The sequence below is a fragment of the Eublepharis macularius genome, chromosome 11 (genome assembly GCF_028583425.1).
Source record: "Eublepharis macularius isolate TG4126 chromosome 11, MPM_Emac_v1.0, whole genome shotgun sequence".
NCBI classification, from domain to species: Eukaryota; Metazoa; Chordata; class Lepidosauria; order Squamata; family Eublepharidae; genus Eublepharis; species Eublepharis macularius.
This window is the reverse complement of record NC_072800.1, coordinates 12866956-12891444: the sequence shown is the minus strand read 5'-3', so window position 1 is coordinate 12891444 and position 24489 is coordinate 12866956. Positions and strand designations below refer to the sequence as shown.

General features: G+C 41.2%; 1 protein-coding gene across 2 annotated transcripts in view; it reads right to left on the bottom strand.

Annotated features, from left to right (window-relative positions):
• Window positions 1-826: 826 nt before the first annotated feature.
• Window positions 827-24489, bottom strand: part of LOC129337249 (uncharacterized) — a 34622-nt gene continuing 10959 nt past the window's right edge. For both annotated transcript variants that reach the window (XM_054990811.1, XM_054990812.1), the window contains exons 5-16: window positions 23130-23162; window positions 20961-21038; window positions 17984-18120; window positions 15456-15575; window positions 14673-14703; window positions 10833-10860; window positions 7961-7988; window positions 7236-7274; window positions 6116-6217; window positions 4866-4959; window positions 2027-2791; window positions 827-1327 (exon numbers count right to left, since the gene is read on the bottom strand). In XM_054990811.1, coding sequence (XP_054846786.1) covers window positions 1281-1327; window positions 2027-2791; window positions 4866-4959; window positions 6116-6217; window positions 7236-7274; window positions 7961-7988; window positions 10833-10860; window positions 14673-14703; window positions 15456-15575; window positions 17984-18120; window positions 20961-21038; window positions 23130-23162 — 1502 coding nt within the window. In that variant the 3' untranslated portion in view covers window positions 827-1280. The remainder of the gene's footprint in view (window positions 1328-2026; window positions 2792-4865; window positions 4960-6115; window positions 6218-7235; window positions 7275-7960; window positions 7989-10832; window positions 10861-14672; window positions 14704-15455; window positions 15576-17983; window positions 18121-20960; window positions 21039-23129; window positions 23163-24489) is intronic.

Genomic DNA, 24489 nt, shown 5'->3' with positions numbered 1-24489 from the left:
AAATGTAGTTTTATTATTCAGTAGAATAACTTCAGTAGAACAGTAGAAAAGAAATAATTTTCCTCAGCCTCAAGGATGAGGTGAGGGAAAAGTAGAGAACAGCAATGGAGATCTTCTCTCTGCGGTGGCAAAAAGAGAACTGAGGGAATAGCACTCCTGGTCATGTGATGGTTTTGGTGGGAAAGTGCCAAAGGGAAGAGAGGTGCTCCTAGTCTTCTAAAAAGCTCTGGAAATCTGTGGCTGGCCTGCGCACACGCAGTCCCAATGTGGGACTGAAGAGAAGCCACAAGATGGCATTTTAATGTTTAACCCCCCCCTTGCTCCAGCTGACTGGTGGAGCCCGCCAGCAGCTGGAGCAACATCCAAACTTTAAAGTACCCCCTGTGCCACATGCAAGAGGCATGGGAGACGCTTTAAAGTTTAAAACCCCCACTCTTGCTACAGCTGACAGGCCCCAGAAGTGATGGACCACAGACCGATGAGCTGGTTCGCGAACCGGGCGGGTCCATGGTCCTTGAAATGCAATGGACCACGATCCGTGGTTTTTCCCCAGTCCGTGCCCACCTCTAGTAGCTAAATAAGGAACACAGCTATATTTAACCTTGTATGAGAAACAATGTTTTGTTTGTTTAGGAAGGATATTATGTATTTACCTTGTGAAACACAGAACAAACACAGCTGGAATCTGTTGCTCATGGAAGAAGAAAATGGGGCAGGAATAGTTTTCAAGCAAGTTTCCTGTAAGGTATCTAGGCAGCAGTTTTTTTTATTGTGTTCGTACTCTCCCCTGCTGATCCAAGGTAGAAGGAAAACAGGAAAATTGAGATTTCAGAATTCATACTATGGAAGAACTATCTTTATTGTTCTTACAGTATAGCACAATTACATCCAGTTATTTTATTATTAATGTAGAATTTGTTGAAAGAGCAGGGGATTCAAGAAACTTCAAAGAACATACCTTGGTTTACCATGTATGAAAAAATTGTACAGCCGTATCAGCCAACACAAAATCCAAAAACAAGAAGTATTTGTAATACTTTTTATTACACCGAAATTATGTCAATTTGATTGGTCCTAATAAAATTTTGTTTATGTTTTAGTACATATGGAACGTTCTTGCTACCAATCCTACTTAAAACAACACATCATGGAAATTTCAGATTTGAGATACAAAATAAATCTTGTCTTGGGGTTGGAGAAGAAGCTTTAGGCAAGGCCACGTCTCGGTGGTCAGTTAGCTTTGTCACGCAGAATCTTTATTCATTTCTTCCTATTTATTCTTAGTTGAGTTTACTCAGAGCTTGGGCTAGTGCATAAATATCAACTTCTAACAGAAAAGAGAAAAAAGTTTATTAAGCACCCTTAAAGTAACTGATGCCAGTCTGAATACTTCTACAAAATTAGCAAGTTCTTTAAGATGCTACAAGCTGCTTTGTCAGTGTGAGGGTCATCCCATGGTTCTTTACAACTGAATCTATCAGAATATAAAGATGCACACTTTCTGTTCTATTCTGTTACACGCTTGGCTGCGGGGAATGGGGGAAGAAAAAATCTATACTCTGGCTGTGGCTTTCTGCACTCCTAGCAAAACTTGAGGATTTTTAGGTAGCTTTGCACTTCTGTAGCTGCCTTTTAAGTAAGATCCTTTGGGGCCATAATTTAGTGTTTCAGTAAAGTATGAATATAATGCAAGAGAAGAAATGCATCTCTCAGTGGTAAAAAACAGTAGAGAGATTAATTTCTCTGCTTTTCTTTATAACCACCATTAGACACCTGTTTTCAGTATTCTAAAAGACTCAATATGATCTTAACAGTAGGAAGAGTTCTCTCAACCCCAATGCTTCTACTCTAGCAAAGACACACTACAATTTAAAACCACTTAAATATGCTCTTGGTTCTGCTAGATTCTCCTTTCCCAGGTGCCTGGCAGATGTTGTGGGATTCTTGATAAAGAAGTTAACGAATGCAGAACTTGCTTTTCAGCTTTCTGTGTGTCATAAGCTGTTAAAATATATCGTGTACTTACTTTGAAGATCTGGATAGTGGGGAATCAGCTCCTGAAGCATTCTTGTCAGAGTAACTGGATCCTTTCCTCGAAGCTGACTGATAATGTTGGAAGATAGGCCAGCAGGACTCTGATACATCATGTTATTAAGCTGAATGTTCTGTTGCTGGTAACTGCTGTATGAACTGCCACTGGAAAAGGGAGCCTGACAGGGTCCTCTATCAGCTTGGAGATTTGATTGTTGGTATCCAGATAACTGCGGCCAGCCAGGACTATTACTTTCAGCAGGAAGAGATACAGGCATCTGATTACTCTTCCCATCCTTATACCAAGAGGGAAAATCTTGTGATGGGCAATTTGCTGGATGCCTTCTTGTGGCAGAATGTGAATCCCTCATACTGTCCCAATTTTTTGGCCCTGTGTCTGCCCTTTGTTTATCATGTTTTTGAGTGCTGCTTCCTGGGTTATACCGTGATGTGTAACTACTGCTTTGTGAAGATGTAAAGGGCCGAGTGTTTTCTCTAACTGGATTAGACTGGGAATAAGCAGGAGCAGATTGGCTGAACTGCTTCATCCATTCATTGAGTCCACAAGCAGAGCTTGCTGACTCAGAAGCAAATGATTTCCTGAGAGCAGACACTGTTGCAAGATCACTGGAACTTATTGTACAGGAGGATGTCCTCTCCCCCATCTGGTACATATGTGAAGAACTTGGAGCTTGTCCTAATAGGTTTTGTAACTGTGCTAGTCCATTGGACATGTACTCTTGAGTCCACTTCTTGTCTCCTGGGGGGAAAAAATCAAAGCATGCTATCAACAGCACTGTGCTAGACAATTCTGAATTCCAAACAAAGTTTCCAGAGGTGCTACGGAGCACAAAATAGTTTCTCAAATTCCTGACAGCAAAAGTTCCTACCTATCCACAGATGAAACTATTCCCTGTGTTTCCATACAAGTTACTTTTCTGAATGTGCTGGCTCCTGAAGGTAGGCAGGTTTGCTGCATATCATCATTGGGAGCAAATGAATGACTCAACATGCAGCAGAAAGGTGCTAAGAAATTACCCATCCACAGTGAAGACTGACTTTGCAAAGTTGTGGTTTCATTGCTGGGACCTGACTTCCTGCCAGTCAGTCAGGTCTAGAGATGGGCACGATCTGAATTACGATTTCAAAAATGCCCCGATTTTGGCATTTTCACCATCGTGACTCAGCTGATTGGTTCTGCCCATGGCAACTGATCCAGCCGTCGGGAGTTTGCTAGTTTGGCACTTGATCGGATGGGTCAGTTTCAGTTCGCAATTGCAGACTTTCTGGCGCTGGTAATTAATTCCCAGGGCAACGGAGTCAGGGAAATGAGCTGTGTTTGCCTTCCTTCTGTCGCCCTCGAAACACGAATGGAAGCCCAGCTTTCCTTGATTAGCAGGCTTTCTTCCAACCACGAAGCAGCAACCCAGGGGAGGGAGGGGGAAGGGGGTGGGCACAAAGGAAAGGCAAAAGGCAGCGTGGGAAGCTGGGAGGCCGTCCACGCCGTTCGCCTTTCCCCAGGACAAGGGGCGTATGGGCAAGCCAGCCACCCCTTGTCCTGGGGAAAGGCAAAAGGCAGCACGGGAGGCTGAGAGGCCACCTGTGCCATTCGTCTTTCCCCAGGACAAGGGGCGCGTGGACAAGCCAGCCATCCCTTGTCCTGGGGAAAGGCAAGAGGCAGTGCGGGAGGCCGTTCGCCTTTCTCCAGGACAAGGGGCAGTCTTGTCTTGCAGGGCAGGTGAACGGCGCAGGCAGCCTCCAAGCCACTCGCACTGCTGCCAGCTCCGCAGTGCACCGGGACGAATGGCTTGCTGCGTGGGCAGGGGCGACTCAGGAGCGCGCGCACACGTGTGCACAACAGCCTGACTACGGTTGCTCTGGGTGCTGGCCTCCCCGATTTCCGATTTTGGACCGGAAATGAGACTTGATCGGTTAGAATCGGGAACCTGCGTTCGGCGGCAGCCCTGATCCACGATTGGCTTGATCAGGATTTATTTTTGGATCGTGCCCATGTCTAGACAAATCTCCAAGCAGCAGAACTGATGTTGCAGAATGACACCTACGTGGTCTTTCTTTGCTTGAATCACTGATAGAGCAAGATGCCCATGCTCAAGTGACTTGTCATGAATCTCTTCCTACTAATAAAATATACAAACTGCACAGAGAAGGGGCGATTACAGCATCTAATTAGGGGCAATACAGAACTATGTGACGCTGAACTCGTACAGTTCAGGAAAATTTGGAGCCGTTTGTACCAAAGTGCAGAATTCACTCCAAAAAGCTGTATTTTTCATGTTGCATGCCTGAAATACAGTATGAATCTTTCATACATCGTTCATGCACCTATGTGCTTAGCTATAAATCAAGTATGCTACTAGTTACCATTCAAAACAAAGTTTCAGGAGCTTAGTACAGGGTTACATTCTACAATGTATTTGGAAGTGTATTCATATTCTTAATCCAATAGTCAAATTCCATCCTCCATCCATCTCTACCCATGCAAAGCTTTCCCACCACAAAGTGGCACATCAATAGACCCTGAACCCCTGGATGTTTCCAACTGGCCCGGAAGGAAGTCATATCGAACCATTCAAAGTAATCAGGAAATACTCTTATTGATTTGGTGCTGAAAACATTTACAGATAATCAGTGGGGAATTCTGCTTGTCACATGACACTCATCAATCCCCACTTCCTCCAGAGAGTATTATAATTGAATTAAAAATAAGTCAAAGTAATAGTAGCAGTCAATACCGAACACATGAAACTTTAAATGCAGTTGATAATGTTGGGATTTTTTGTACATTATTTCACAGTATATATTTTAGAGAGTACCTGGATCCTCTTTGAAATTTTCATACGGTGTTTGCTGCTTTGAGTGTCTGGGTATAGGTGCCAGCAATGGTGGAAGGCTTCTAATATGCTTGATCTAAAATAACAAAGAAGTATTATTGCTTCACTGAATTGTATGTGTAAGTTAGGGTTGCAGAACAGCAATGGTTGGATAGCTGGTATGGAGCTAATCAACTCTCAACCAATGCACACAACTGAACAGTAAATAGGGGGACAATAATAATCTTGCCCACTGCATTCTTTCCAGTTTGTGTTGTCTTGACTCTCTTAACAAGCATTAGTTTGCTTCCTTTTTATACAAGGAGGGAAACAAAATATGCAAAGGCACCATCTCCAATGAGACTGGAACACTCCATGTTCTAAAGGAGACTGTCAGCATATCTACATCGAACAGCCAAAGATGAAGTCCTCAAACTGAACACCTTCTAGAGGAAAAATGCTAGGGAAACATTCAGAAATCATTTGTCTTCAGTTTAAATGTATTCTGCAATCTGAAGTGATATGCAAACATGGGAAAGGCTTTGCTCACACAGCCAGAGTTTCCCTGTTCCGATTTTCATCTTTGCTTCTCTGACCAATAACAACTCCTATGGTTATTCAGGCCATGTCTCTTTGGCAGGTGGACTTCTTGTGGCAAAATCCAACAGTGTGCCTGCCCCCTGAATGCACAGTCTTTGTGTATGCTGTTTCTTTAGCGTGAATACCTAATACTAACTTACTGGAAGTACAGTATCCCAAATAATTTTATGAAAACGGCTATCTAGCACATCCCAAGCTTGCTTAAAAATGAACAAAATCCTTTAAAAATTTCAGAAGACTTCACGGGGCTTGGAAAATAAATTAGACACTTTATGAAGCTATTCTGGAATGCAACCCAGGACGCTGGCTATGGAGCATGCAAAAAATCAGACTGTAAAGAAGCAGATATAGAAATATAAGGATACAGAATGGTCCAAATAGAGAGATTACTGGTCAAAGGAGCAAGGATGAAGTACCGAATGGCAAAGAAAGATTAATGAAGCAGATGAACAGGCAAGGTAATTAATTATGCAATTAACTTAAGAAGTTTTTAACATGAGCAGAGATTACTTAGATGTTTTCCTAAATAGCGTAATTGATACAGTATCGCTTGTTATAGCATCAGAAAATGAATACTGAAGCTTTTAGAAGCAAAGACACAAGTACATGAAGCCATGGGATAAAAGAAGTGATGTTATAATAAAGGCACTTACAGCTTCTTTCTTTGCACAGAAAGCCTTCAATGCGTCTGACAAAGACTGTGCAATGCGTACCACTTGAGTTGCTTCAGTGTCAGATGTTATCTCAAAGAATTCCTACAAAAATGTAAAAGGCTATGATGTAGCACTGAAGTATTCAAAGTCACTTCATTCTGCATTGGTTTCTATAAAACAGTATTTTCAAGTCTCTGAATCACAAGCAATTCTTTGATCACACACACACACACCCCCACACACACACCCACACCCACCACCACCACAATTTAGGCAAATCTGACACATGATATAAACTGGACACCAAATAATTTATACATGGCTACAGAAGCTAATGATCAGCAAAGTAGACATTTGTGTATTGTCGAAGGCTTTCACGGCCGGAGAACGATGGTTGTTGTGGGTTTTCCGGGCTGTATTGCCGTGATCTTGGCATTGTAGTTCCTGACGTTTCGCCAGCAGCTGTGGCTGGCATCTTCAGAGGTGTAGCACCAGGTGTGGCTGAACATAGCCTAACTCAAACAGGGCACAGTATCTTATTCCAGGACACCAAAATACTGGACAACACTTCCAACTACTTTGTCAGACTGCACAGGGAAGCCATTGAAATTCACAAGCATAAGCAAAACTTCAACAGGAAAGAAGAAACCTTAAGAATGAACCGAGCATGGTTGCCAGTTCTGAAAAACACCAGGCTAACAAAACATTCTATCCTTGACAATAGCCCTGCAGAGAAGATTAGCACATCAAGTACCAATCCATATGCAAAAGAACCTCCTCAGGATACAGTGAAGCCTCCCGCCATTAGCATTCCACACCCTGGGAAACTCTTACAGGATGACTCAGCTCAACCCCACCCCTCCTGAGTAGATACAAATGACCTACATCTTTTCCACACTGTGACACTGAGAGATCTCTGTCTTTTGGTGCTACACCTCTGAAGATGCCAGCCACAGCTGCTGGCGAAACGTCAGGAACTACAATGCCAAGACCACGGCAATACAGCCCGGAAAACCCACAACAACCATAGACATTTGTGGTTTAAGAACATCATCTTTTATACATATAAGATCACAGAATCAACTATTAGAAAACCCAGCTAAAACTATCCTTCCCTTACCATGTATTCCAGAGCTTTCTGTCTCAGAACTGGATCATTCTATAAAAAAAGCAATGCAAACAAATGAGAAAGACACACTTTATTGGACAGAAGGCTTCTCTGGAGACACAAGCTTCCAAAAACTTGCAGAGGGCCTACAATCTAGAACCTGAGTCAATAACAAGCCAGTAGGTAGAAAGATTTCACTGCCAATCAGATGTCAGCTACCTGTTTGGAGTGAAAGCACAAGACGGGGGGGGGGCCTCCCCTGCCTATCCAACAGGGCACGCCTCAAATTCCCTGCAATCTGCTCTGAGGCACGAAACAAAAAGAGGGTGCCTCCTAGCAGGAAAGTCAGGAAGCAGCAAGTAATCCATGCCTCTTGCTCCAAGTGAGACATCGCTTGCAGTTTAACCTTTTAGAAGAACTATTAAAAACGTTTTCAAAGTAATATTTAGAGAACTACTACCATCCTCATGGGTTGGCAAGTTTTAAACAGATATTCCGTTCTGATAAACAAGGAATAACAAGAGCACTGGCAACTACTAGCCACTATGACAAAGAATCTTGGGGCATCTCCTCAGATCCCCATGATGGTTTTGAAAGTGATCACTTGCTGTTTTGCAAACAGCATATGAATGAAGCACTGAGACCTTATTTAACTTTTAATACAAAGTAATTCAAGAATAGAAGTATTCAGAACAGAGCTTAACACCTGTGATCAAAAAAGTGTTACTGACACATACCTCAGGCTTATAAGTACTACCTGGCCACCTGAAACAAGAATCAACTGTTAAAAGAGTCAAACAGAATGGCTTTTTATTAAGCACACACAATTCTCAACTTGTTAAAACATGATTTTACATGGTACAGTAGCAAAACAAAAATGGTAACACAAATAAGCTGTTCCAGGTGGTAACACTGGAACAGAGACAAAGAATCGGAAATCAGAAAAAGAATCATTTCAGGAGATTACCACAGAACTGAAAATAAGTTTGAAATACTTAGTAAGAACTTTTGAGATGCTATGACAGAAGTATGGCTTCTGAAAAAGCACACATCCAAAGTATAGTAGAGTAAAAGCTCATTTCTGTCTAAGAAGAATCCTGATGCTGGAAATTTAACAAGGACTAGATGTTCATTCCAGCTATCCAAAAGAAAGTAATGCTCCTTGAAACTCCTAATGATCAAACCATGAACTAAATTTGCATGATCAGTCAGGCATTTTCTTCTCTGTATGTGGTGCAACTTTTTTGCACAATAGTTGCAGAAGAAAAAAGCTTGTAGAGTAACTGTTTATCCACATGCAGGGTTTTTCGGGGGGGGGGGGGGTTGCAACAGTATTTGTGTAGCTACCATCCCTTTAAGAAGCATAGTTGAAAGCTGGCATGTTTGGTTTACAGAAGAATATAGTTCAGAGCAGGGTGGGTACAGCATGTTGCACTGTCTATGGAGTTCCAAATGTTTGGGTGGTTAGTCCCAAACACATGCAACATCAATCCCCATCACTGATATATGCAGGCACAAAGCAAATATACTACCGGCAGAACTATGGTACAGACAACTTCAAAACACGACTTGGCTCAAAAAGGACCCATCTCCAACCCTCAATTTTGGGAGAGAACTGCAGCCAGTGAAATCCAGCTGAAGCTCACTCAGGAGAAAGGAAATCAGATGTAGTTGCATTTACGGAGAATCGAAACCACAGCTTGAAGCAGCAGCTTCTGTTCTCTACATTCTGTCAACAGGCCCTGGATCTGTCATGCAGATAGAAAAGGTATCAGGCTGGATCCTATTAATCTCTTCCATTAGCAACAGAGCAATCATCCAGGGCAAGGAGCGGCCTTCCAGTGGAACATGCCTCTAGGGACTTCTTGTGCCAGAGAAAGACTCTATATGCTAACAGAATAGATTTTAGAGGCTCCAACAGGGGAGGGGTATACACCCTCCTACAAAATGACACCATTTTGCAGGTCTCCAGGTGTTTCCAATCTAGAAAGAATGATAGAATAGAAAGCCAGGTGTGGAATTAAGTAGCAAACTGATGGTTCATAATGAAACCAAGTTTGTCACATCAAAAATACAGGTTCACCAAGTTACATTACTCCTCTTTTATCTATTGAAAGTTGTGAGGTACCTTTACTAGCAACAAACAGCACACAGACAAGAAATAATGGCCCATTCCACACAGCATACTTTAAACCAGCGATGCTGAGCATTAGAGCCAATCAGTGCTGACGAGTTGAGATGTCTACTTGGAGCTGCATTTTGTGGGGGCTGGAGCTTATGTCATTAAAAAAATATATTTTTTTGCATGAGTCATAACATTGCAATGTTGGACCCCCCCCTCCCCATATTTGCTGACCGGGCTGTCCCATGCCCACTGAAGAGGTAACTGGCGGTAGAGTTGTGGGGGGGAAACATGTACTTTTCATGCTTGTTCCACTCTCATTTTTTTTTTAAAGCCAAGCCAGGAGAGGGCTAAAATGCTACTGCTTCTTTCCCTCCTGCATTATTTTGCGAAACAGCCTGGAGGGAGAGAAAAATCAGTCATTTAACCATTTCTTGGCTTTTCAAGCCAAGAGGAATGAGCAGTAACTTTACAACTCATTCCTGGCTTTAAAAAGAGAGAGTGCGCAAACCCCTGAGGGAGGAAGGGGAAAGAAGCCATTTAACCAATACCTGGCTTTTAAAGCTAGCAGGGAATAAGCAGTAACATTAGGACTGGTTCCTGGCTTTGAAAAAAAAAAGTGTGTGTGTGCATACCTGGGAGGAAGGAAGTGAATGGAGAAGCAGCTTTATGACCCTTACCTCGCTTTACTGATAAAAATGGCAGAAAAGGAGTTCAGAGAGCTGAGGAAAGTAGGAGTGGTTACCAGTGAACAGACCAATCAGCTCCTGGGGGAAGAGGCGGGTACAAGAAGCAGAATGGGAGTGTGGTGTTTTACATAGATATAACACGTGGCAGCGTGTCAGGCGGGCAAGCCAGCCTGCCTGCCATAACTGTGAATGCACATCTATGGGGGGGGGGGTTATTCAGCTAAAACTCCCTAGAAGTACACTGATACATAGAGATTGCCCAGAATGCTGAAGTAAAGTCTTCCCCGAGAGGTTATACCCCAGTGCCCCTCCCCCCAGTCCAAACAAGTCAGTTGAAGTCTGCGAAAGTCCTTCAGAAGATGCAAAACTGAATTTCCCACGGCTGGTTCCCACACGCTGCCAGCTGTACTGATAAGGCCTCATAGCTGAGTACAGTGAAGGAAGCTACACTACAGGAAGAAAGCCCATTTAACTCATACAACTGAGTTGGATGAAGTGGGGAGTCTGAGAGAATCCCGTAGGCAGGCCTGACACAGCGTCGACTAGGCATCGGCTTCAAAAATAAATCGTGGAATGTGCACAGGGAGAAAAGATGGACAAAACACGTTTCTGCTTCCCATGATTCCCTTGCATATGCAAAACTCTGGAGAACACGGGAAGCGGAATAGATTTTGAAACACTGTAAAGTGACAGTGCAGAAAACACCAATGATTGAAAGACAAAATAGAAATGTACAAACTATAAATTAGAAATGTACAAATATTTTTCACTAATGCATGACTTTATTCTGTTACCTACCTTGCTCTGTTCTTTGCTGCTGCTGAAGCTAAAATCAAATTAAAAGGCAAAATGTATTAGCAGACACCTACAATGTATAATATGATACTCACAAAATGTCACTGAAAAAATTTTATACACATAACTCAGCCTATTCTTTTATCCAGATACAAACTTGTCTCTATACGCAAAGCAGGCTGTGTTACCTCCTAACTCACAACTCCAACACTGCTGGAAATAGTTGGTATGGTCTGTGTTACAAAAGAAGACAAATTACTAGAATTTCCAACAAGGATTTCTACTGGGAATCTCTTTTTTTGTTTTTATTTTTTTTTTATTTTTCAATATCTAACATACAAAACTACTACATACATACATACCCTACAAAACAGTGACTACAAAAGACTACAATAGCACAAGGGATGGGAAGGAAAGGAGAAAAAAAATAAAAGGAAGGGGGGGATGGGGAAAAAGGGGAAGGTAATCTACAAACACTAAACACTACGTTTCATGTTTTCCCTTCATACTGCCATTATTCAAAAGTTAAAGCTTTATATTATATTGATGGAGTGGTTGACCTTACTAAATGCAAATTACAATTTAAATTCAAATTAAATTTTTCTTCCCCTCCTGGGTCCCGGACGCAATTCTCTCTGAGCAGCTGCAGCCGCAGTGCTCATTTCCTCCCCCTCCCCCTCAGACTTCTCCTTTTCGTCTTGCTTGGTGCACTGAAATTCCGGATTTTTATCCTCAAAATCCCTTAGTTGATCTTCTGATAATAACTTGAAAGCTTGATCTTTGTGACTGAACCAGATTCCTTCCGGAAATAACCATTTGTACTTTATTCCACGTTCTCTCAGAAGAGCTGCGAACTTTTTATACTTAAAACGTCTTTTCCGAACTAGAAATGGGACGTCTTTCAATATCTTAACTTTATTACCCAAAAAGTCCAAATCCGCATTGTATGAATTATATAGGATAGTGTCCCGGATCCTCTTAGATGAAAAATCAATGATGATCTCGCGAGGCAACTGACGCTTCATTGCATATTTTGAAGCAGCCCGACGGACTTCCAAAATGGCGCTTTTTACTTCTTCTTTAGTTGCCCTCGCGGGTGTCGCCAATAGTTCCGAGACCAGACCCCGTAAATCCTCATTTTCCTCCTCTTTCACATTCTGGAGACGCAAAATTGTCTGTGTTCGTTCCACTTGTAGCCCGATCAGCTGATTCTCCACCAGTTTGAGCTCTTTATTCGTAGCCTTCACGAGTGACGCACTTTCCCGAGCAGACTTCTCTGCCCCCCCCGCTGCTTCCTTAATGGTTTTCACTTCGCTCTCAATTAAGCCCACCCTTTGATCTGTTTCATTCAGCTTGTCAACAAAGGGTTTTATAGCTTCACCAACCGCCCTCCGCACTACCTCCTCCAACGACTCTCCCTTTAGGGCAGCCGAAACTGACTTGCCCAGGGCAGGACTTTGTTTTTTTGTTGCCATTTTAAGGGGGGGGGGACCGCCAGCCGGATTCTGAAACTCAGCAAAGGGGAAGAACAAGCCTTCTTAGCTTCAGATCCCACCACTCCTTCACGTACGCTTGTAGTATCAGAAGGGATTCGCTTACTTGAAGGCTCTCACCTAATTCTGCTCTTTGCCGTTTTCCATGGCCCGGCAGCACTCGAGGCGCCGCGCACGTCCGCCGGCCTCCGTAGGGACAAACGGGCAATTAACCCCCCGCATTGATTCCGGGGGGCTCTTCCCGCAGCATCCCGGACCCAGCCTCCCTCACTGGGAGTTTTGGGGGCTAATCTTCGCAGATCAGCCGCCCGGACAGGGTGCTCGGGCGCTTCCTCTCGAGCCCGCGAAGAGGAGCGTCCGACATGGCTGAGAAAACGAAACCGAATCCTCTACTGGGAATCTCAATACCTCTGGGGTCAGAAACAAAGCTCCCATTTGCTCATTGTGCCCCTTCCCTTCCTGACATTGCTGGAATATAAGAGTTTCTTTTTCCCTCCTTCCATAATACCATCTCTCCTATATTGGACAGCAGCTAAGCCCCAAAGGAGGGGTGTAAGGCAAAGGCGAAAACCATCATTTCCAAAGCAGAATGGAAGTCAGCAACTCCATCCACAATTGCTGCCCTCCCTCAATTCTGAGTGAATTCAGATACCCTTTGGCAATAATTTCCAAAGGCTCTGCCAATTATCTGTCCAGTCACTCCCTCTCTTCTAACAAACACATTCAGAGAAATCTGAACCAAGAGCTCATAAATGGAGCCTTTCGGAGTTTAAAATTCCAACTGTCATTTCTAACTCTCTGAATTCTCTGGTTCCTATAGCAACCAGGTCATCACAGAAACCTGCTCTTCTCCCCCACACCCAAGGATTCACTCTAGCCATGCTACATCCATTAGTGTCTGAACCAAATAGTGAATAGTTTTTCATCTCCTGGTCTACTTCTGCCCGAACCAGCTGCCTTTACCCAGACAAAATACTTCATTCAATTACTCTGTTACTGCAGCTTGTTGATAGCCAGTTTAATAATTCTGTAAACACAGTCACAATCCTTAACCATGAAGTGATCTGACAGAGACATTACCAAGGAAAGCCGAATGTATTATCTCTGTAATCTCATCAAATACACCTTTATCTCCAATTCTTAAAGTGTAGCTTTCATAAATAATATGCAAAATGTGCACCTTTAAGTTTCATAATCCTTACGCTAACCACAAAACAGCTTCTTCAAGTGAAGCAAGTTCCCCAAATAAGTTTATCACTGGAAGAAGGAGTTCTGCAGAGCAGGAGAGGAAGACGCTCAAGTTCAGCAGGAGACAAGTAGCAGATTAAAATAGCCCCGTCTTGCCAAATTCTCAAAGGTGCAGATCAACTGTTATTCATGTCTGCTGCCCTCAAGTCAAGGTTGGAAGTTTAACGTACAGTTTCTCAGACATAAGCATCTTACAGCATTTTAAAAATACAATGTTAAATTCTTCTCTCCACCCCGCCCCATATATTAGCTCCCTCCAATAGTCTGTTAGTGGCTTCAGAACAGCAGTTGGTGAATGGCAGGCCTCCATACAGTACCCATAGCTGCCACAGCACCCACTGATTTTGTTTCTTGGTACCTGCTTGCTGTCCTGGCTTCCTGAACCCTTCAACAGACACTCCTTATCTGTTGTCAAGTTCCTTCTGTGTCCACTTTCATCCCATTCACTCTCTATTCTCTCTTTTGTCAACTTTCTTCTACCTTGCTCTACCTTTATTTCCCCCTGCAGACCACAATTTTTTCATACTGTGTTCATACGTATTCCAATACTTAATCAAGAAAAGCAGTTTCTCTTTTACTGTTTCCAGCTGTTATTTTCCCATCAAAGACCCTGAACATAGATATTAGATTCCGACAGCACATGCAGTTTACACTACTGTACTTGAAGTGACTAAATACATCCATGTCACTATATGTATGCACCAGGAAGCCACTGCCAAATACAGCATTCTGCCATGTGTACGTGCAGTGTGTACCTGCAAATGTGAGGAAAACTGTATGTACAACTAGTACACACTTGCTTCATAGCATGCAATGAAATCTGACCATTAAGAGAAAGTTGTCATATGGATTAATGTATCTCAAAAGCAACACTGATTTTTTTTTTACAAAGGTTACCGCAGACAAGAGTGTAAGGATATGTAGAATATGGGAGCAGCGTGAATTTTGTTTTGTACAGAGAGTTTAAAAACTCGTTCAAGAACTCAAGAGTATTCTGCATTTCCTAGTCACTGGTAACACGAACTACGTATAGAAAAAATATATAGAAAGACAGATTGTATTTAAATCAATATTCATCTGAAAATACTGTATTCTTACTTACAACGTATGCTGGGTCTCTCATAACCTTCACGCTAGAAAACCAGGAAAAGTTTGATCAGATTTAATCTTCTTATATTGAATTCAATTTTAGAGTAAAAGTCAATGATAAACTTAGTATACTAATACTATACTAAAAAGACAAAACTATTCTTCTCAGTGCTCCTTCAGAGACAGCAACTTAGTGAACTGTGGTACAGCAGTCTCAACACTTTGCTTTAACTTAGGTTACACTATTTGGAAAACCTGCTTAACACAAATGACAGAATACAGACTTAGCAACTTACAAAACTGCAACCCTGAATCTTTTTATTGCCACCTAATATCCCCAATCTTAAATTCCTTTTGTCTAAGTGAGGTTGTAATTTTATGAACTTTGAGGGAGTTATCTGGATAGGATCAGACTATATTTGAAAATGAGTTACAGATCGGTATCAAATTAATAATATTCTCTCTCTCTCTCTCTCTCTCACTCACTCAACACACCACACCACACCACACCCTGTTGGGGCCAGGCAACTTTTCACAGGTCTCTAGGGATCAGTTATATTTTTATTAGTCCCAGTGTCACTGAATTGATGGATGAGTAAGACTGAGGGACTGCAGCCTAAACGAGCATAGTAAAGCTAATCTTTAGAGATTAAGAAGTTCAAAATCTGCTGTAGGTTTTTAAAATCATATTTTTGCACGAGTTTAAAGTGACTAAAAATTCTAAAACATTAAAACAGTTCAATTCTGGAAATGAACTAAATTACTGTTGCATTACCAGCTAATGTCTCCATCTTACCTTATACATTTTTAAACCTTCTTCCTTCTCTACTTCTCTTGCCACACGCCTAAGAAATATAGCTTTGTCTTCTTTATCCTCATTTGGCTTCCTCATTCCTCTATCTGGATAATGTTTAACCTGCCACAGGAATGGAAATGGTAGACAAGAAATAATTTTCAATATGTAAGTAAGACTTTTTACAAAAAGAAATCAATGAGTGAAGTATTCATTTAGCTGTTGTCACGTGACTAGAGATGTGAAGGCTCAGGAAAAAGCTGAGAAAATACAACAAAAGATTTCTGCACCCTCCCCAAGAATTTTTTTCCAATTTTTCCAATAGAAAACGACATTTTGGAGACCACTCCAAATCTTTTTTCTTTAAAGTGAGTGAAATGCTTTTTAGTCATTCAAAAAGTATAGCATGAAACTCTGACTCATTCTCCAATTTTTCTGATGGACTCATGCAGCAGTTTGCAGTTCTGTCTTGGTTTAGTACTGTGTATTAGCATTTTACTTGCAGAATGCTAAGGCATTTATACTTCTAAATTCCATAAATATGCCAATTTTTATATGCTAAGTTATAAATGATACACCTTATGTTGCTGAAGCAATAATACTTCAATTTCCCCCAAAGTTTCTGTGCTTTTTTTCCTGAGAAAACATTTTTCTCCATGTCTTCAAGATTTATGGGTATTTTACATCTCTACACATGTCCATTAGCACTCCAGGCTAAAGCAAGTCCAACTGCTCCTCAAGCAAACTTCTATTTGTTCTCTCCAAGGCAGCTGACCTCTGCATCAGGCAGCTGACCCCTGATGCTCACAAGGCTTCTGCCTGCCTGGTTTTTAACTGCCTGGGGAACCACAGCAAAGCCCACCCCAAACCTGAGCATTTCAGAATATGTGAGTGAAGCAGAATGCAAACTCTACAGAGCATAGGACAGAAAATTAGAAACTCACTTAGCAAAGTAAAGAAAAGCACGCTAGGTATGTTTTTAAAAATAAAAATACTTTGTTTGGTTTAAAAAAATAAATTAAAAAAAAAAGAGGAAAAAAATAAAAATAAAAATACACCTAGACTTCTTGACACACTAAATGGTTGTCAATGTCTGATACTCCTCAACAATGGCATCTCTGAACTAAAGACAAAGGATGAACCTTTGAGCATGGATTTTATCTTGCTTCACAGCTCTGTGCATCTTTTAGCAGGCTATGCCAGAGGTCTGTCTCCAAGTTTCCAGAGTCAGGCTGAGTACACCATTCTAGTGTATCTCCACACACATACCAACACTATGAAACATAACATTTCTCTCTCTCTCTCTCTCTCTCTCTCTCTCTCTCTCTCTCTCTCTCTCTCTCTCTCTCTCTCACACACACACACACACACTCACACACACACACACACACACACACACACTGGAGCAAGCAAACAACCGGAGCTACTCATTGTCTGAAATCTTAGAAAATAGCATTGCTCTATAGAAAAACACCATATATTTTGCACTGAAGGTTGGAGAGGAAAGCCAACTCAAATTTAGATCAACAGAGCCAATGATGCTGGTGGAAATGTCATTACATAGAAGAATTCTGGAATACAATCTTGCACCAAATCTTTTTGTTAACTGGCTACAAAATACCAAAGAAACCTGAGCTGATATTTCTGAATCAAGGGGATGATATAGAGATCCCACCAATTCGACGAGACCTCATCAATATCTTCTTAACGGCAGCAAAAAATTTAATTGCTTTAAAATGGTACATACTGTACCGACAATTACCAGTTGGTATTCTAAAATATGGGAACATTTTTTATTTGAAAAAATCAATGATGGAATCTATCAAGCTGAAAATTTCCCCCAAACAACAAATTTTATGGAAAAATGGTTCCCTTTTTTTGAATACATTTCTAAAGAAAATCTATATCTTCCCAATAAAATATACCAAACAATCCTGAATCTATAATCCAAAATATATCAGATCATTCAACTTGAATTTGTCTTTCCATGTCTTACCTTTCTCTGTTATGTAGTTTTTAACAATTTACCCATGTTGTATTTCATATTGTAAACAGTTTTGTTAATAATTGAAATAAATATATATATATAAAAAAAACAGAGCCAATGACAAGCATAGCAGTATGAGGTTCTAGCAATGCCATATTTATATAACACTGGCCTCTTGCACAACTTAAATAATTCAAGAAACATATCTAGCATTTGAAAAACAAATTCAACCACTGAGTATACCTGATGGAAGAGTTCTTGTCAATGGTAGGAAATCCACTTAGAGACTGTCCCCCCCGCCTGTAGGCGTCACAGATATGTACACAATGAGCCAAAAGGGTTTATCTTACATATTCTAAGGAGACAGGTACTAGCAGTATATTGCAAGTGTCACCATTATGATTTTTTACTAAGAATTGAAGTAAAACAAATGCATATTTTACTCCAGAGTGTTTGAGAAAACCACAGAGCTGAAGCCACACTTAAAGCCTTTCTGGTTCCAAATGACAAAACACAATTTACAGGCGACGGGGACTTAACTTACAAGATAGGCTTTTCTGTGTCTTTGGCCAGTGAGATGCTCTATCATTGGCACCATCTCTGTATTGAACTGGCACAGCTTGCATTCATAGCAAGGAAATCTTCTCCCTTCAAATCGAATCTCAACCACATATTCCAAACCTGCAGACACAAAAACAGTAACAGGGATAGAAGCCTACAGAACTTAAAAATACATATAGTTTAATGGACTGGTCAATATTATGATTTGTAAGTTCCATGAGATACCTCCTATGTTTTTCAATTCCTCAGTCAACCACTAAAGATTTCCTGGCTAACCTTGGCTGTTCAAAGATGTTCTCTCCAGTAATACAAACACAACTTCCATGTAGAAAAAAAACGTGTATGCCATTATATGTGAAGACAGCAAAAGCATGAAGTCCTGAATACACGGATCAGGGCGATGCCAAAAAACAATCATGTGGCTGCAAGTGCAGGGAAGCACAAAGCACACACCAGCTGGGTTGTCAGAACTGCAGAGGCTCTTGACACAATCTTTACAAGGTTCAGGCTTCATGTGAACAGACACACAAAGGTAAGCAGCCTTCAAGTTCAAGTGCAAGGGAAGAGAGCTGACCTCCTTTGTATACCCAATTCCCTGTTCTGAGCAGGGAATTGGGTATACAAAGCACAGCAACACTTAAACTGAGATGCAAAGACAACTGTGACCCATTGCTATTTATACCTTGGTAGAGAGCCACTGCTCTGGACAACACGCATTCAAGTGCTTGTCTCAAAAGCATCAGAGGTATCTCTTTCTGCTGAAAGAGCTAAGCTGTATCTCCTAGGAGCGGAAAGACAGAGGGAGCCATCTGACCCTACCCTAAAAGGACCACATTAAATGTAACTGTGGATGCACATCATCACTGATGTTCCTACATGTTCCGGTGATGTTCCTGTTTTGCCATGTACGTAAGTGTGTGTTTTATTTCTGCTAATTAATGTGAGGATTCTTAATATTTGTTACTGTGGTTTGAAATACAGGCCTCTGCGGTGAGAAGGAGGGGGGCATGCTGCAATTGGTGGTAGCTGTATCCTAGGGGGTGAAGTGAACTGCAGTTTTGTGAGAGTGCCGAGGGAAAGTTTTTTAGTCAGTCTGTGTACCTCTGTCTAGTTCAGTGATTCTGTTTATTTCAGTCCATCTGTGTGGAAGTCTGAGTGTTCTACTTTGTGGATGAAGACAGCCTAAGTGGCAACAGTGGGAGAGTCTAGTTCAGTCAGGAAATCTCTTGGGAAGCCTGAGAGAGTTGGTGTCTGTGTGGGTGTGAGGAGTGTTTCTTCTGTGAGTGAAGATCTGTGTGGAAAATACGTCTTTCTGATTGGGTCTGTGACTATACCTTTAAGAATACGTAGAACTATTCTGAAATCACCAAACTTATGAAACTATTTTGAAACAATTATACGCGTCAGTATTATGTAACCATCATGCACATGTATTTATAAATAAATTCTACTTCTGGTTAAACCAAAGGCCCATTTCATTTGTGATACAGGAACTCTTTTTATCTCACAGACACCCCCATGCGTGACTGCTCTGTCATGCTACTATGCTACTATTTATAACAAAGCCTTCCGATAATACTAGTTAAACTAAAGAGATCTAACATAAAAGCTTTCGGGAGTTAGCAAAAACCTTTTAGGAGCACTGAGGATGTCAGGGAGGCAGCAATATATAGGTCACAAAGAGGCAAAACACATAGGTGGTGTTAGTGGTAGGAGTCAAACCCCAAAGGGAAGGTAAAAGCCAGGGTAAAGTACAGAACACCTGAAGCTCTGTGCGTGTGGAAATAGAAGGAGTGACCAGGGCCCTCTGGAGGTAAAAGTTTACAGTAACATGAGGAGGAGAAGTAATAAAGGTACAAAGCAGGTTAAAAAGAAAAATGCTACAGGTGTTGGCTTTAGAAGTGGGGTAACAATGTGAGGGAGAAAGAAAGGTATTTTACTGACAGTTGAGAAGAACACAAAACACCAGAAAGAAATGGCAGAGTTTCTGAGAATTAGAAGATACTCTAATTGAAAAGCATATGGAGTAGCTGATGTTCCTAAATGTTCTTGTGACGCAACATTAATTAAATAGCCAGAAGAGGCTCTCAGATGTTTTTCTCTGACAGTCATTTCTGCTGAATCATTCCTTAGGGCGGAGCTCATCATAGCCCTTAGCATAACCCGTAGCTATCTTTCATGGGGATGCCACTCTTTAATACAGACCTTTTTGTTGGTTTTTCCATTTTGAACCTAGTTTTTCCCTGCATGATGATCTCTGTATAGGAAAAAGTGTCATGTTTGTAGTGGCCCTCAGATACATTTCAAGATGCAGTGGTGGCAGCAGGACAGTGGCTATAGAAGGTGTTGGCACAATTTTCAATTCTTTATTTTAACATTTAACTGGTTATCTATAAAGCTCATGGTGTTAAAAGTGGATACGCAGAAGTGAGGTAATACCAATATCTTCCCTTCTCCAGATTTTCAGAGAAAATACCACTTACAAACCTTCAGAGAGAAGCTTTAAACTCTAAGACATTAGCAAGGTAACACCCAACAAAAAGAGTAACTACTAGACTAACTGGCTCAGAAACTTACAGTAATGCAACTGGATACCTGAAGCAACTTGAGAAATTTTATTTATATTAAAATAATCACTAAGTAAGATCACAGATAAGAGTCAGATCCCTGGACTCAGTTTTCCCCACAGTCTAACATATCAGAGAAATTGTATCCAAAATGCTGTAGGCTCCACCCTCAAGGCTTCCATTAAGTTCCTTGGAACCAAGTAGGAACACTTTTGAGAGAGAGGCAAATCCTGCCCCCATCCCACTCATGTCACCAGAAGGGACCACAAGCAGGATGCAACAATTACATTCACTCAGCACACACCCTTAATCTACCTCTCTTGTAGTTGCCTATATATTTTCTTGATCATTCTTATATAAACTAATGATGTTTTACAAACTAAAGCTACTTACCTATAAGAGGCTCGTCTCTGTTTGGATCCTTTATGTAATCTTTCAGACATCTTATGTGTTTTGAAATTGTTCTCCTTCCTAAGGGGGGGGGGGGAGGAAACATTATATGGGGCAATTCTATGACAGTGAGCATTCATCACTTTCAGTCTACAGAAATGCATCGACAACACACAGCCAATAAGTATTAGGCAAACTAGGTGTTTAGAAGAGCTGAAGTTTTGAGTCTTGCAATAATTCTCCTTTCATAGCTCTTCAGTGATTAAAAAAAAAAGCACAAAAGTTCACAAATCCTGATCGGGTGGAGATTGCTATGGTACATTTATGCTTTCAGGAAAAAAAACATGCCAAGTCCTTTGTGGGGCTTCAGTCGTATCATAAGCTGCATTATAATGATAAGGAAAGCATGTAAGCATCTGGGTTTAGGGGAATGTCACCATTACAGTGACCTAGCAAATATCAGCCCAATAGGAACAAGAGAGAACTTCAACTGCTCTGATACCTGTACATTCTCCTTTGCACCCAACTCCCTTAATTTGTGCTCGGTACTATAGGCCCCATATACAAAATGCCATATGATCACAGGGAAATATTCTACTGGCCAGGTTCTCCTTTGTCAGGATGTTTGAACAAATGCCTCAAATTCTAACTAGATCAAGATAAAGAATCCTTGCTTCCGAGAGACATCCTGAAATATGAGACTGCAAGAATCACCCTTTGGCACACTCTCTTCTAGATACCCTGTCGAGGAAAAGGTAAATCTTTTCCTGCTTCTTCGTGTTTAGATAGCAAGAAACTGCTTTTTTACTTTCAGTATTTTCATCATTTAGATTTCCCCATTAGTTCCATTTATGTGTAAACAGAACGTTTCCCCCCCTTGATTCTGAGAGACTTCAATAATTTTGCCCTCACAAGCCTGCTGTTCAAGCACATTTTACCAACTAAAGGAGAAAGGGAGAAGGTGGAATACTTCCCTGCCTTATATACACAGAGACTATATTCAGGAGCAGAATTATTGGTTGGCCTAAATCTGTCAATTAATATACTTAAAATCTCATGGGAGTGGCAGAGTCTACTAAGGAGTATCAAGGTCCAAGAGGGCAGGCTGCCGACAAAACCTCTCATTCCGGCACACACAGCAGATCCAGAGAATGGGCAACAAGAATAGCACCACATTTTTTCATTCTATTGATATTAATATTTTGTTTTCAGTACTGTGATTGAAAAAGAATCACAAAATCTGAAACAAATTTGATTTCTGCAGTCTAGATCATGGCTTATATATCCCAATGCTTCCTGCTGTTCCGGGGGGTGGGGGTCCTCCATGCCCCCCTCAATAGCAACATTTCAGGGAAATCAATGTGCTACCATGAAGAAAATTTCATTGTGTTAATGGAAATTAGAGGTATTATCACTGGGACCCAAGCCCATATTCTGTACAACCAAGCCAATTCCAAATCTTGGCAAAGTATATGTAGTCCAGCACTGTCTCCAAGAGCAGCCAACCAGATGCCTCTGGTAAGTTCATAACCAAAGTCAAGAGAAGAGATGACAATCCCTGTTTGTAGAAAGCAACCAAAGATAACGCTAACTCTAAACAAGGTAGTCCTATACTTCATAATAACCTAGCAAATAGACACTGCAATTTTATCCTCTATGAATCCGTTGGCTATTTACTACTACCACTTATGCCAAAGGCCATCAGAATAACCTGTGGCAATAAACTCCAAACATTAAATGAGATGGTGTCTCCCATCTACTGCCCATAAATTTCATCAGTGTCTCAGAGTTCTTCAGCTGGGAGTGTAAATATAATTCTGTCTCTCTAAACTCCTTCGTAATTTTATAAATTATCATCTGCCCCCTTTTTGCTGAACTAAAAACACCAGCGTCTTAAGCTGCTTTGTACAGAAGATGCTCCATTCCTTACCATTTAATTCTACTTTTTGTCTAGTTCTACAATATCCTTCTTCAGACTCTCCAAACTGCACACAACGTAACTATGGATGCACCACAGAGTGTGCATGTGGTCAACACATGTATTACCTCTCTTTCTACCAGCAAAAAACTATGGAACTAGGGAACGATGAGTTTTACTATCGGATTTAAACACTGGTAATTTTGATCACCTGGACATTTATGTTACTCATTACTGAGTATCAGTATACTTACCACGCTGTGGTTCTTCAGGTATCACTGGAGCACCTAGGAAGACATCAAAAATTATGCTTGTCTATTAATATTCAACACAGAATGCAATGTCACTGCTCCAGACGGACCACGGACACTCTGAAGTATCCCTGTCTTTGCCATACTATTAGGCTCTTGCCACACTATTGGGCTAGACTCCTGTACCTTTGCCTCTTGATATTCAGCTTATTTTCACTCCAAGCCCTAGTAACACCCCCAACAAGTATACAGAATTTATTCCACACAATGTTATTTTGAACTGGAATTGAATAAATGAAGGCAAACAACTTTTTACTGTTTGGGGTGGGTTTTTTTGTTTTGTTTTTTAGAGATTTACAGAAATTAGTTGTCTTTATGGAATTAAATGTTCTGACTGTACTGAGCTCATTAATTTACAGCAGTGAAACAGATTGAAATGCAAACCTCCCTTCTACTGCAGTGTCCTTCACTAGATGAAAAGTAGGGACTAGATGACATGGTACTGCCATCATGCAGAAGCTGCAGGAAATGCCTACTTGTACTTTAGCAGGACTTGCAAAGAAAGAATAACGTCGCTGACATCATGTAGAAAAATTTGCTAGTAACTTCCATGTGGCAGCTGGCCCTAAAACTCACCCCAAGCACACTTTCTGGGAAATAAATTCCAGCAAAGTGAATGGCATTTTCTTCCAAGCAAATAGATTTAAAAATACAGTTAAAGCTGGGGACTAACTGGATGTCTGGCAGGCAGCCAGGTTGCTGTTAAACACCTGAAAAGTAAGGGTGGTAGGAAGCAGCAGCACACAGGGACACTTAACCAATCCCTTATCTGATGCTTCTGGTACCAACCCTCTCACAACCTGATGTCTGCTGGGGGCGGGGGGGGGGGAGTGGCTGAAGGGAGGGGACAGGGAGATATGGTAGAAAGGAGGAAGATTAGAGTTTCCTTTCATTGCTCTCGCCCTCCCTGCAGCACTTTCCAGCTGTTTGGCGGTCACTCCAATTCACTAACCAGGGTTGGCAATGAGATGTCCAAGTCTGGCCCTGAGATACTTACTTCAATAACCCTGTTACTTTGGCAACATGAGCTTGATTGCCCATCATCTAGCACATCATAAAAATTCTAATTACTGCCAAAGGCCAGACAGTCTTACAATGTCATGGTTCCAGAAAATTAAGATTTTATAAATTCAGAAGAACTTGCCAGACTAAGTTCCTATTAACTTGAAAAAAATGATGGCTAGAAAGACTCTGAGTAACGTTTTTGTCTGAGGATTAATCCAACTGCAGTAGAAACACTGTGCACCAGAGCGTAGAGAAAGAAGCAGAAACAGGGAATAACAATTTCCAAGTAAGAGCAAAA